Here is a 12,491-nt window from a genome sequence, read left to right on the forward strand (position 1 = left end):
TCATGCTCTGTCTCTCTCTGTCTCAAAAATCAATAAACGTTAAAAAAAAAAATTAAAAAAAAAAAAGTATTCAAATCTAAATAACCCAAAGAAACATGGGATATTCTATTCCTGATCTAGACCTTCTATGTAGTATCATTATATCCTTACTTTTGTTTAATCTCATTTTAAAATGTCAGAATTTTATATAGTTGGCTTTTGGTTATTTCTATTAATGGAGTGTGGCCGGGTTAGACATAGTTAATTTCCTCTTAATTTTGAATAGATCATATGTTCCACCCCTCCAAATTAATTTTGCTTTCCTAAAGTGACTGATATTAAATTTAGTTTTAACTCCCTGGGTACATATCAACAGTCAGCAGAAAGAAATGGTCCTAAAACATGTCAAATGACAGAAGCCAACCTTGTCTTGAGCAGTCACCATATATAATTAAACACGGTTGCATGGCAGTACTAGTTGGTTGTTTTTACCATATTTTTCTTGACGACTAAAAAGGACAAACCACGAAAATAAATTCATATGTTTATTGTAGAAAATTGCAAAACACCAGAAAGTAAAAAAAAAAAAAAACCCTCTCCCTTCATCTTTATCACGTTGTTCTGGGGAATATATGATCTTTTCCAGTGTATATTACCATGTAAGTTTCCTTTAAAATGTTCCTGTGTTTTGTTTTTGTTTTTTTCTTAGACACAATTTGTTGGACTCTAAGATCAACACCCTGTTGTCATTGTGCCAAGATCCAAATTTGTTAAATCCAATTCATGGAATTGTGCAGAGTGTGGTGTACCATGAGGAATCTCCACCACAGTACCAGACATCGTACCTGCAAAGTAAATGTCTCAGGAGGATGGTTGATGAACTTGCTAAAATGAGCGCTGTTACAGAATGCATGACTAAAGAATTCTTTATAAGGGATCGGCTTGTTCATACTTCTCTCTCCATATGCCGTTTTCTGACTCTTTTCATCGCGTGTTCAGTTGTTCAATACAATACAAAGTTGTGGTTCACAACTTTTTAAAATTGCAATATGGTTTTATACTGAGTTTAAGTGAGTTTTAATCTACCCTGACATTCATTGTAAAAAAAAAAAAAAAAAGTTTCAAATGTGTGTAGGTTTTAAATGTCATCAACTATACAACTTATTTAATTTCTGTTAAGATTAAGAGAGTATCGGGCGCCTGGGTGGCGCAGTCGGTTAAGCGTCCGACTTCAGCCAGGTCACGATCTCGCGGTCCGTGAGTTCGAGCCCCGCGTCAGGCTCTGGGCTGATGGCTCAGAGCCTGGAGCCTGTTTCCGATTCTGTGTCTCCCTCTCTCTCTGCCCCTCCCCCGTTCATGCTCTGTCTCTCTCTGTCCCAAAAATAAATAAAAAAACATTGAAAAAAAAAAGATTAAGAGAGTATCATGCTTGTTGTAAGAGTAACATTTGATTTGTTGCAGGTTTTGGTTTTAATGGCTTGTGGCGGTTTGCAGGACCCTTTTCAAAGGTAAGAAAATATTTTTTTCTCTACTGACAAAATGAAAGTTTTTATTCATATTAGTGTACCTGCTCTGAGAACATACAATACTCTGAAAACCAGAATGATGATTCACAATAAACACATTATTTTTCTAAAATGTTTTCCACCATAGACTCTTTCCAAGAAGCAGCACCTTTAATAGGTTTATATATTAGTTTTTACCAAAAAACAACTCAGTTCCACTTAGGCTTGACTTTTCAGAAGGGTGTGATGAACTTCTGCAAAGTTTTCTGCTCTCGGTCACTCATGTGTTTGATGATCGTAATGCATACACTTAAGTATCTTGTAATCAGAAAGGAGCATTACCTGTGGCTAAAATCTACCTCGTGACCCAAAAGTAATATAATGTTATATTTCAACTCAATCTCCGTTCTTAAAAAAATTACATAATGAAAAAAAAAATTACCTCCTGAAAACATTTTTCCTTCCAACCTGTTGGATTAGATTCATTCTTCCCTGAATATATCCTTATTTGTTTCTACTCATTTTTTTTCTTTGATTGGCGTTAGTTGATATAGTGCTACATAAATGTGTTTTTGATGATTCTATTACTGGTTCCTCTAGATTGAGATTCCTTGAAGGCAGGACTTCTGTTTCTTCCCCCTACAGTTCCTAGTGCAGTGTCCTAGTTTTATGAATTCAGTATTTCATTTTTATTTTGTTCAGTTATTACTGAATATCTTTTGATATGCCAACGTTGTGATTTTTAAAATGGGTCTGAGTTCCTAGAAGTAAGTATATCGTGCAGGAATGTGTGTAGTTGCACGCAATTCTCTGCCCTTCCCAGTGTTCAGTTAGTCGAATATGTAAATGGCAGCTGGAATGATGATACTCTGTTCGTTTTCTCTGTTTTGGAAAACTGACTAGACATCATTCCTGATGGTTTTATTGTCTCAGGATCAATGCCGTCTTTGCTTCTGCATGGCTTTCAGTAATTACAGGTTCATTCGGAAGCTGTAGGTGTAAGCCAAATAAAATTCCCCACATTAAGTCCCATGGTAGTCTAGAAATACTACACCAACCTCTCCCCGCCCCCTTTTAGCGCTGCAGAATACAAAAGAAGAAAAGCAGTACATTAAGCCCAAGACAAAAATTGAGTTAATCTTTTGTGGCTTCAGAGGGGATTTACAGAAAAAAAGAATGGAGCTAAAATAATTTCCTATATTTTCCATTACAGCAAACCCAAATCCCAGACTATGCTGAGCTTATTGTTAAGTTTCTTGATGCCTTGATTGACACGTATTTGCCTGGAATTGATGAAGAAACCAGTGAGGAGTCCCTCCTGACACCCACTTCTCCTTATCCTCCTGCAGTGCAGAGCCAGCTTAGTATCACTGCTAACCTTAACCTTTCTAATTCCATGACCTCACTCGCAACTTCCCAGCATTCCCCAGGTTAGTAAATGTAATCTTTATATAAATTTGAGCAATACTATTAATATACCAACATCAGGACTTCCCTTGTTATCAGGTTATAGTATATTTATAGTACATTTTGCTCCTTTTGATCATGAGGTTCATCTTACATTTCTTCTTTACCTTAGAGTTGACTTGAATTTTGTTATTCTATAAAGCTTTCTACTTTCAAACAGTTATTCATAAGATAGTGAAATGTTTAGTGTTCACATAGTGTTGTTCTAAGGTTGATAATTTTTGAGAATTTGGCCAGGAAGAGCAACCTCTGTTACCTTACCCTGTAAGTGAAGAGAATTAGAATTCCCTTCCTAGATATATTAGCCTTGCCCTAAGGGCTTCTATGTCTCTGGTACAGCGTACCATATCCAAAAAATACACAAAGTACGGTAGTACCCCCCTCTCCCCGTTGCCAGCAACAACTCAACCATCCAGAGACCAACCTGAAAATCTATAAATTAACAACCAGAAAAAAGCCATCTCAAGAAAATAACATCTTCAAGCTCGTAAGTGTGTTCCTTTACCATGGAGTCACTCTTAGGTCCACATGGGAAAAATATGCCAATGCAAACACACAGCCAAGAAGTGGGTACACTGAGAAAGAACAGCTAATAGCTTGAGCAGGGCTGAGGCACACAAGATGGCAGGGATGGCAAACTTTACCGACTCCTGGGCTCATCCAGTGTCCCAGTGAATGTTTTCATACACCTCTGGTCCACATCAAAGGTGTTACTCAGGGCAGAACTGATGCCACTGTATATGATGATGACAGTGGGTAGTGAGGGAGAGCTTCTGTGTAGTCATGTTTGCTATTCAGAATGATACCCTTCTGAAATGGTAAAAAAATTTTTAAAAAAGGTTTTGCGTTTAAAGTTCCATTATCTGAAAATTCTACTTAGGAAGCAGCTCATTCTATAAGGAAAAGGTACTATACGCTGTTCTTTTTTAGGTGTTAGCATGGATTTTCTTTTTAAAAGCCAAGTAATGTATTACTCCTATTTTGTGATGTTCAAGACACATAAGTAGAACCCCCAAGTTTATAATCCTAGTTTTGCCTGAATATTTAAACATGCATAATTTCAAAGGCCTGAAGAACTCGGCAAGTATAATAGCCAATTCGCATGATAAACCATCTCATTAACCTGTATCCATCTATTAAGCTCTGGTCAACAACAAAGCTTTGGTTAGCAGAGGAAACAAACCATTTGGTCCAGCATTTATTTATCAGTCACCTTACTGCATTTCTTTTTTCCTCCAAGAAATAAAAGAAATCTGGCCAACTTCCCTTCCGCATGTAACCATGTTCCTTTGCCCTCTGTCCCTTATTCCAGAGGACAGTGTTTCTCCAAGTGTGATTCCTAGACCAGCATCAGCGTCATTTGGGAGCTCGCTAGAATGCAGGTGCTACAGTCCCACTGCAGACCTCCTACGTAAGAAAGTCCAAGAGTGGGGCCCCACCAGCAGTCTGCTTTAATAAACACCCTGGGTGATCCTTACATACACTGGAGTGTGAGAGGCACTGCCCTAGGGTATGCCTGTGATCTTGACCCATTATCAGTGTTCCAACCATTAAAGCCAGGGAAAAACTTAAAATACACTTTCTTCTAGATATTCCAGCCACTGAATTCTTTCCCTCACCATTACCATCCTCTCCAAATCTTAGCATTTTGGAGCTAAGGAGAACTACAGAGATAATTTAGTTCTAGGCCCGCCAGGGTTGAGGGTGATGGGGCAATTAAGGTTTAGAAGAGTGAAGGTAATTGCTTTATCACGCAGTTCTTCTCCAGAACCAAGGCTAGTGCTCTACCGCATACATTGTCTTCCATATCTGTGACGTATCCATCACCTTTCTTCCTTCCCTTCATCTCCCTTTTTCTTTCATTTATGTGTCTATTTATTGCTGTCTCATTACTTCCACCTGCCTCACCCTAAGTCCACCGCTCCTTTTCTTCTGTAGGGCTGTTTTCTGGGTTCCTTGTTGTTTGTAATGTTAATGACAATCAGAAATGTGTAGACTCTGTCTATACTGTCCTCTTGTTTTTTTTAAAGTTTGGTCTATTTCCATCAAACTTTTGGCTCTTGGGCTACTAAAGTGGTGTTAAACCTGTCAAAATGATTATTTGTTTTTATATTAACTCTTTTTTGTTTTTTTACACCCGGACTAATTGTTAGGGAGATTTCTGCCCATCTTTGCCCACTAATGGAGACAGTAAAGTAATCAGATTGAGAATAAAGGTAACAGTACAGGTTCCCCTGCTAGTTGATTAATTGCTCATATCCTGTATTGGTTTAAAAAAAAAAAAAATAGCCCTACCCTGCAACCTCTTATTTAGAACTGTTTATAAAAATCAGAAAATAGTATGTGTGGTGTTTGTTACAGTTTTATACGTACTCTTAGCCAAAAGGCTGAGAAGCAATTTTTTGGTTACAGTTTCAAACCAGGAGTGTCACACCCAGTAGTTCTTCAGACGGCTGCTTGAATGGACTGCCACACTCTGGAAACCTGCCACTATTCTTAAAGGAAACTGAAGCTTTAAAAGCAATAGAATTAATTACGTAAAATCGTGGTGTTCAGCAATTCCTAGCTCTCAATTGCAAATCATGTGTCCTTGGTTTACCAGATTAATTTACCGCATGTTTTTGGAGAAGGTGGTTATCCTTTCAGTAGTGATGTCACTCTCCAATGAAACAAACCCATTTTTATCTTTAAATTGTGGGCTCATCTCTATGAAGGGATCCTGGTTTATCTATGTATATATAATTGCTGCACTTTTGTCTTTTGCTCTTATGGAATTACCTCTGTAAGAGTTAATGCTTCATTTGTAATTAGGTATACTGCTTTGTATCTCTAGCTACATGTAATCTTAGATTCCTGTCCCGTCTGTTCTTTATGGAGTGGAATTTGCTGATATCAAAGGGCTGAAAGAGGTGATGAATCTTACCCAGATTCCTAACTCAGCCTAGCATTTCAACTTTGCTGTTTGGCTGTATAAAAAGCAAAATATTTCCCTATCTCCACTCCCATTAGCCAAGTCCCAAGCGTAAGTATTTAAAGAAACTCGATGTCACCCCCTGAAATGGAGCACAAATGTGGCTTGCCATCAAATTACCCAACATTAATCTGCACCCAATCTCCTGAGCTGTAAGCAAGTGAAGTCTCTGTTGTCCTATGTCAAAAAGCCACGGTTGCTGATCTGCATAGAGCCCAGCTCTTCACTGCAAACTTTCCTTGTCAATCAAGGCACTGCTGTCTACATCTTTGTTCCTTAGCAGGGTCAGCCACTCGGCTGTATTTTCTTTTTGGTCACCAACCAGCCTTCTCTGCTGTCAAATCAGCTAGGTAAGAGATTCGTAAACTCTCTCCCACTCCGAAACATTAAACCTCACTTAAATAAAAAAAACTTTGGGTGGTAATTCATCAACCACCAGCTTTTGAGGAAGGGGTGGTCATTTACTTACACAAAGCAATTGCCTCTGAAAATGCATTCTTCTTGACAAATTATCATTAGCTCACTTGTCTATCCCCTTAGCACAAGGAGGATTATTTGATAAATCTATTATTTTAAAATGTGTAAATGGCTGTTTTCTGACTCCCTCCCTAGTTGAAATTGAATTTGGCATCGGTGGAGCCATCAGTGGAGTTCAGTGCATGTAAAATTGTATTAACTGTGGACCTTTTAGCCAAATGGACATAAAACTTTGCCTCTTCAGATTTTCCCAAATGCCACTAAGAGAACCCTGAAGAGAATGCATGGAATTTACTCTCTCATATATAAGAATATTCCAAATTGATTTTTTAATCCACTATTAGGTCCAGGGTGGTAGAGTTGGACTTGAATGGAAGAACCAGGATTAGAGCTAGAAAATCAGGTCCATCCACTTAAAAATGTTGGGGCAGGCAGGGAGCGGGGCGGGGGTGGGAGGGAGGAGTACCCTCTGTCTTGCTTAAGGCCAAGCCATGAGTGGCTCCTGTAGATGCTGAGCAAAGAAGCCTTTTTTTTTTTTTTAATTTTTTTTTTTTAATGTTTATTTATTTTTGAGACAGAGACAGAGCATGAAGGGGGGAGGGGCAGAGAGAGAGGGAGACACAGAATCGGAAACAGGCTCCAGGCTCTGAGCCATCAGCCCAGAGCCTGACGCGGGGCTCGAACTCACGGACCGCGAGATCGTGACCTGAGCTGAAGTCGGCCGCTTAACCGACTGCGCCACCCAGGCGCCCCAAAGAAGCCTTTTTAAAGCCGTAGTTCTGAGTGCTTTATAACCATTTCAGGTGCAGTCTCCTGGCATCTTCTGTGCACATTAAAGAGCAAGTGTATCAGAAATAAAATCCAGATGGAATTAGTACTCATTAAAAAGAAATTAAGCAGATCCACTTCCAGTGTATTAAAATTTAATTGATACTCTGCCAAGGTCTCCTAGTATTTTTCACACTGTAATTTAATTCAGTAAACATTTGAACATCCGTTTTGGAGGTGTACCCTAAGGCACTCTGGGACACGTAAAGATGAGAGAGACCATGGTCACCAGCGACATCACGGTTTTTGCCTATGGATCTCACTCAGTATTGGATTTTGAGCTAAATTTTTTACTTCCTTCTAACAAATTCTGTATATACACAGGTTCTTTGCTTTTAAGTGCAAAATTAATACTACAGTGTTCTGTGGAAAATAACCAAAACTCCAGATATTTGTCCTACAGAGATCCATGCAAGGAACTCTTTTAGACCTAAGGAAGCGGGGAAGCTAGTAGGACTTAATACCTGCCCTCAAATGGATTTCAGAATAAGAGGGGTAAAGTGCACACAGATAACTATTTTGATTTGACCTCTTTTGTGGGACTTGCCATGTGGTACTTTATACTGTTTTCTGATGGATCAAAGGGACGTTTGTTTGGAAGAATCACATAACAGTCGTGACAAAACTTTTATAACGTATTTGTGACCTCAGATAATGTGAGGTGTTAATTGATTTTTTAACCCAAACAAGCATGGGATCTATTTTAAATGGTTTTTGCTAGAAAAAGGATCTTTCCCCCCCTTTGATTAGCTTATTTTACTCTTAGTATTGGAGCATGAATTTTTTAGAACAAAAGCCTCTTCAGTTGAGTGGGTTTTTTGTTTTGTTTTGTTTTGTTTTGTTTTTAAATCACCCCTTCCACTTTATTTTGGGACTGTTTCCAAACCTGTAAGTTACTCACTTTCTTTCTGAAATGCAGACCTTCTGGGTGGAGCAACTGGGAATTACAAGCATTCTTTAGCCAGTAGCCCTGACAGTTATATGCACGGTAACAGTGTGTCAAAACCATTTCTCTACACTTAGACTTAGCTCTGAGCCCGTAACATTCCTGATGCGTTTACCAGGTTTAAAATGTCTCCCTCTTAGAAGAAACTTAAAGGCCTCTCTCTAGGGACTACTTAAAATCTCTGAAACAATTTTAATGTTTTAGGGAACTACATGTGGTATCCCCAGACCTTTATTTGGCATTCTCTTGATTATTTTTCCCTTCTTTTTCTGTGTTATTATTATCCTGTATTTCAGGGAGAAAAATAATTTAAGCTGAGCAGTTGCTTGCTGTAATTTCTAATTTTTCATTTAATTTTTTAGTTTAATTCTTGATTTAAACTAAAATTATTATTCTAACGGAGGTGGTAAAAACATGTCTACCCGTAAAATTAGAAGTTCTAACATTTGTTTACAGAGTGTAATATTTAGGCGATTAATGGTCAGAGTTCAATAATTCAAAACTGATTTCTTCTGAAAACCAGGGAACATAATAATCATCCCATACCTACTCGTATTTCACCCTTTTAAAAAATCCTGTGGCCATCACTCACTTTTGTTTTTCCTTCCATTCCGTGTCTGTGAAGCTTCTCTGCCTTGCTCTAAATCGGCAGTTTTCATGCAGCTGTTTCCTCATCAAGGTACTCTATCCTTCCGTCAGCTTTGCACGAAATACCGCTTACCCCGCGCTCGTCCTGGGCACGTGGCATGAGACTTCACTCACCGATCCCTGTAAGCACAGTTTGGCTTAGCACCTGAGGCACTTGTAACACCACCGCTGTAAGGTCTGGTGCTTATTGGGCCTGCGGGGCCGTGCAGTCTGTCTCCGTGAGGAGCTGCTTATACCCGCCCTCCCCTGCGCCGCCCCCAACACTGAACATGCGGTCCCAGCCCTGGGCCGACCCAGGCAGGGTCACCCCAGGGACAGTTAATAGGGAGAGCAGGGTAAGTCGTTTGAGGAAGAGTTTCTAGCTTAGAAGTACTTGTTTTCCCCCAATACCAATATAAACCCAATCCCAGTATTTCCTTACAAATTAAAGCTGCCCGTGTACTCTAGCCCCATATTTAAAAAAAGGAATGCGGCCTGTACTTAGTTCTAAGGGCTAAGAAGAAAAAAATGTGATGCACTTATGTTTAATTTATAAAAGCTGTCTCCTCTTCTTTTACTCTCCTATAACTATTACACAAAAAGGTTAGACCTAATACAAAAAGAAGTAATGGCAATTGAGGAAAAGTCCATAAAAATTTTTGTTAATTCTTAGAGTTACAAGTTTGTATATCTAGCTTAAAGTACAAATATTTCCAAACACGGACTTAACATGTCTCCATGAAAGTATTTACTATACCGTAAGAACAAGCTATTGTTACCTCTTCTTCTAAGGGTCGTACTTTGTGCTTAATCCCATTGTCCTAAGTACACATCCTAGTATGCACGTTCCAGTGTAAAATTCAAGTCCTCTGCATTTGTTCTAATACTCCTTTCAGTACGTCACGTGGTCTTTTTTATTTCAGGTGTCAAGAGCGTCTTGATTTCTGTAGTGGTTATCTTATCTGTGTGCAAGAAGTCTTCACATGGATTATCTTGTCTGATTCTTCTAACAGCCCTTGGAAATAGGCAATTCTACTCTTACCCTTAATTGACAGATTAAGAACTAAAACCTAAAGTTAGGTTCTGATCCAACCAAGACTCAAACCTGGGTCTTCTGACATGTTTGCTTCCTTGTCTGTAATAAATGAGCCCTCTGATGTGTTTGCCTTCTCATATATGTCTTAAGACTTTTCTGACAGGTTTGCCGTATTACGTATGTAATCAACTAAGCAACGCGGGGTCAGGTAACCTACCAGAGCTCCTGTGCAGCTGGTGTGAGACTTGACTTCTTAGTCTTTTTGTTGTGTGACCTCTCACAAATTAACCCATTTTTCTTTGGCTTCTCAAGAAGTAAAAGGGGTTCAGTCCTTTTATTATTTCATGAAAGTATAGGTTCCAGTTTGGGGAAAACATTTTGTCTTTAAAAAAAAAAATAGGTGAATTTTAAAAATGGAGTGTTTTATTATATGTTAGGTTAGACCTATTCCTAGCTATCAAAATATATAAACCATGATACCTGCCTTCAAGGAACTCATGTTCGAGCAGAGGAGATAGATTTATAACTTCAATAACTATTATGTCATGTAATCATTTTTCCTTCTTGATTTCCTAAAGTCTGGCCAATAACACCTTTTGTTTAGGATTTCATCTTTATCTGGAACCACCACAATTCATTGAAGCATAGTGCTTATTAATACACTGCTCTAGAGAATTTCCAGCTTCTTCTGTCCTGCATGTTTGTAACTGGCTGCGTGTTTGACCACAGCCCATATTGGGGGGGCGGGGGTACCGAAACTAGGAAATCAGGACCACGCAAGTTTTTACCTTTGTTTCATTCAGGTGGTGGCCTCTGGGTTTCTATCACCTCAGGCAGCTTTGCTCTTGTGCCCACTGAGAGTCAGAAGGGTAAGCCATTGCTTAGGGGCCTAAGAAGAGACCAGACTGCAAAGCCTCAGCGGGACAACACCAGAGTCTGCTTCCTAATTTAAAGCATCGCCTGTACTGGTCCAGGGTAGATCCTGTCTCCATTTGAGCAGTCTGGCTGGCCATCTGAGAGTTCTTCCTCTGGGATGCCAAGACCAGATCCTCACCAGTGTCTAGAGAGGTTTCTAGATGTCATTGTAGAGAGCAAAAAGAAAGAATGCTGCCAAAATTCTCAAATGTGCAAACCGGAAACCAAAATGCCAGAACTGGGCACCATGATCGCTCTGTTTTGTTCTAACTTGGCTTCTCCAAGATGCTTCACCCTGGTATAAATGTAATGCATTTTTAATTGATTTTTTTCTTACATATGACCCTCCAAGATGTTTATATCAGCTTCTCCTTTAAAGTAAAACAGTTTTGCTGTGGAGTTAGGAAACAGTTATGCCACATTTACCTGTGTGTGGCTTGTAGAGTCGGGTCACCGAGTAGGAAGAAAACACACATACAATAACAAGAATTGAGATGAAAATTAATATGAGGGCAGAAGTAGGACATCAACCTCTAACATAGCCTGGAGGCTTTTGGCTGTGGGTGATGGGACAAAGTCAGTGATACTTTAACATTTTTAACCAAATGGAACAGGTGCTCATTCGGGGGGAAAAAATGAGGAAATTCAGAAAAATAGAAGAAAAAAAATCACCCTTAATCCCACCACTCTAACATTTTACTATGTTTTATACATTTTATAAATGTTTAACATTTTGATACATCTCCCTCCCGTTTCTTTTCTTTACATAGTAAAGGTCTAAAACTTTATAGCTTGCTTTCTATCCTTAACATTTAACAGGAAATAAATAAGCCTTTTAAATTTTTATTTAGAGGTCTGAAAGTTACTTGGTTGACAGAAAATAGAAGATCCTTAGTATTTCTTTGGAGAAACCTTCACCCTAGTGACTTAGTCTGTGACTACAGCTTCTGTGATTTTCATTCTGGGAATATCAGTGAGCAGGCCCTTGTGCCTCCGCAGAAGCATTGCCCCCTCGCAGTGTAATGAACGAGTGCCTTCTCCCTGGAGTGAGCCCAGCCCAGCAGTGGCAAGGCTGTCTCAAAGGTGTGCACACGAGAGCAAGCCCCAGGCTGGCGGATTGCTGCCAGAGAGCCACGGGCCCTCCTCGTGGTTGCCCACGCTGAGCTCCTCCTGATGGCTGTCTCCCAGTTGTTTTCAGACTCTTCTCTTCTTAAATCCTTGTTTTGCCTGAATCTTAACTTTCTATGAAGGATAGGACCCCAGGTAAGGAACTGTGGACTTGAACTTGTAGGCCCCATGCAGATTTAAGGAAATGGAAGGTCATATGCACTGAATTCATGACAATTTCGGATGGAGAAAGCTAAAAAAAAATTATTTTTGTCTTTTCCACTCCATATATGACACCACACCCTCGAGATCAGGGGTTGCACGCTTTTTGGCTCTGAATTACAGCGATCACATTTAAAACTGGTAGCATTCCCTTCAGCCCATATTTACTGAAGAAGATAGCAACTAGATCCTAAAGGAAAAGGAAAATGAATAATAAATAATCTTTGCTTTTTTGGGCATAGAGGAAATAAGATGTAGACACAACTGGTGGTGCAGGGAGACTGTAAGAGATACAAATGCCCTCTAGAAGCAAGGAGAGAGAGAGAGAGAGAGAGAGGGAGGGAGAGAGAGAGAAAGTAGTTCTGGCAGGAGACTGCAGAAGGCATCAGGAAGGAAATGGAGAGGAGAAAA

General features: G+C 39.4%; 1 protein-coding gene across 6 annotated transcripts in view; it reads left to right on the forward strand.

The window, feature by feature from the left end:
- NF1 (neurofibromin 1) overlaps nt 1-12,491 on the forward strand; it is a 248,210-nt gene that overhangs the window by 229,966 nt on the left and 5,753 nt on the right. For 5 of the 6 annotated variants that reach the window (XR_006962286.1, XM_047080758.1, XM_047080761.1 and 2 more), the window contains 3 exons: nt 689-831; nt 1,441-1,487; nt 2,698-2,914. Coding sequence is in view for 5 of the 6 variants with exons in the window: in XM_047080758.1 (XP_046936714.1) it covers nt 689-831; nt 1,441-1,487; nt 2,698-2,914 (407 nt within the window). In the remaining variant the exon portion in view is untranslated. Of the gene's footprint in view, nt 1-688; nt 832-1,440; nt 1,488-2,697; nt 2,915-4,263; nt 4,363-12,491 lie in introns of all 6 variants that reach the window. The other variant, XM_047080763.1, reaches the window with a different exon arrangement.

This window comes from Lynx rufus, unplaced genomic scaffold (genome assembly GCF_022079265.1).
Source record: "Lynx rufus isolate CCGP_SWC_20201006 ecotype Redwood Valley unplaced genomic scaffold, mLynRuf1.p SCAF_18, whole genome shotgun sequence".
Classification (NCBI taxonomy): Eukaryota; Metazoa; Chordata; class Mammalia; order Carnivora; family Felidae; genus Lynx; species Lynx rufus.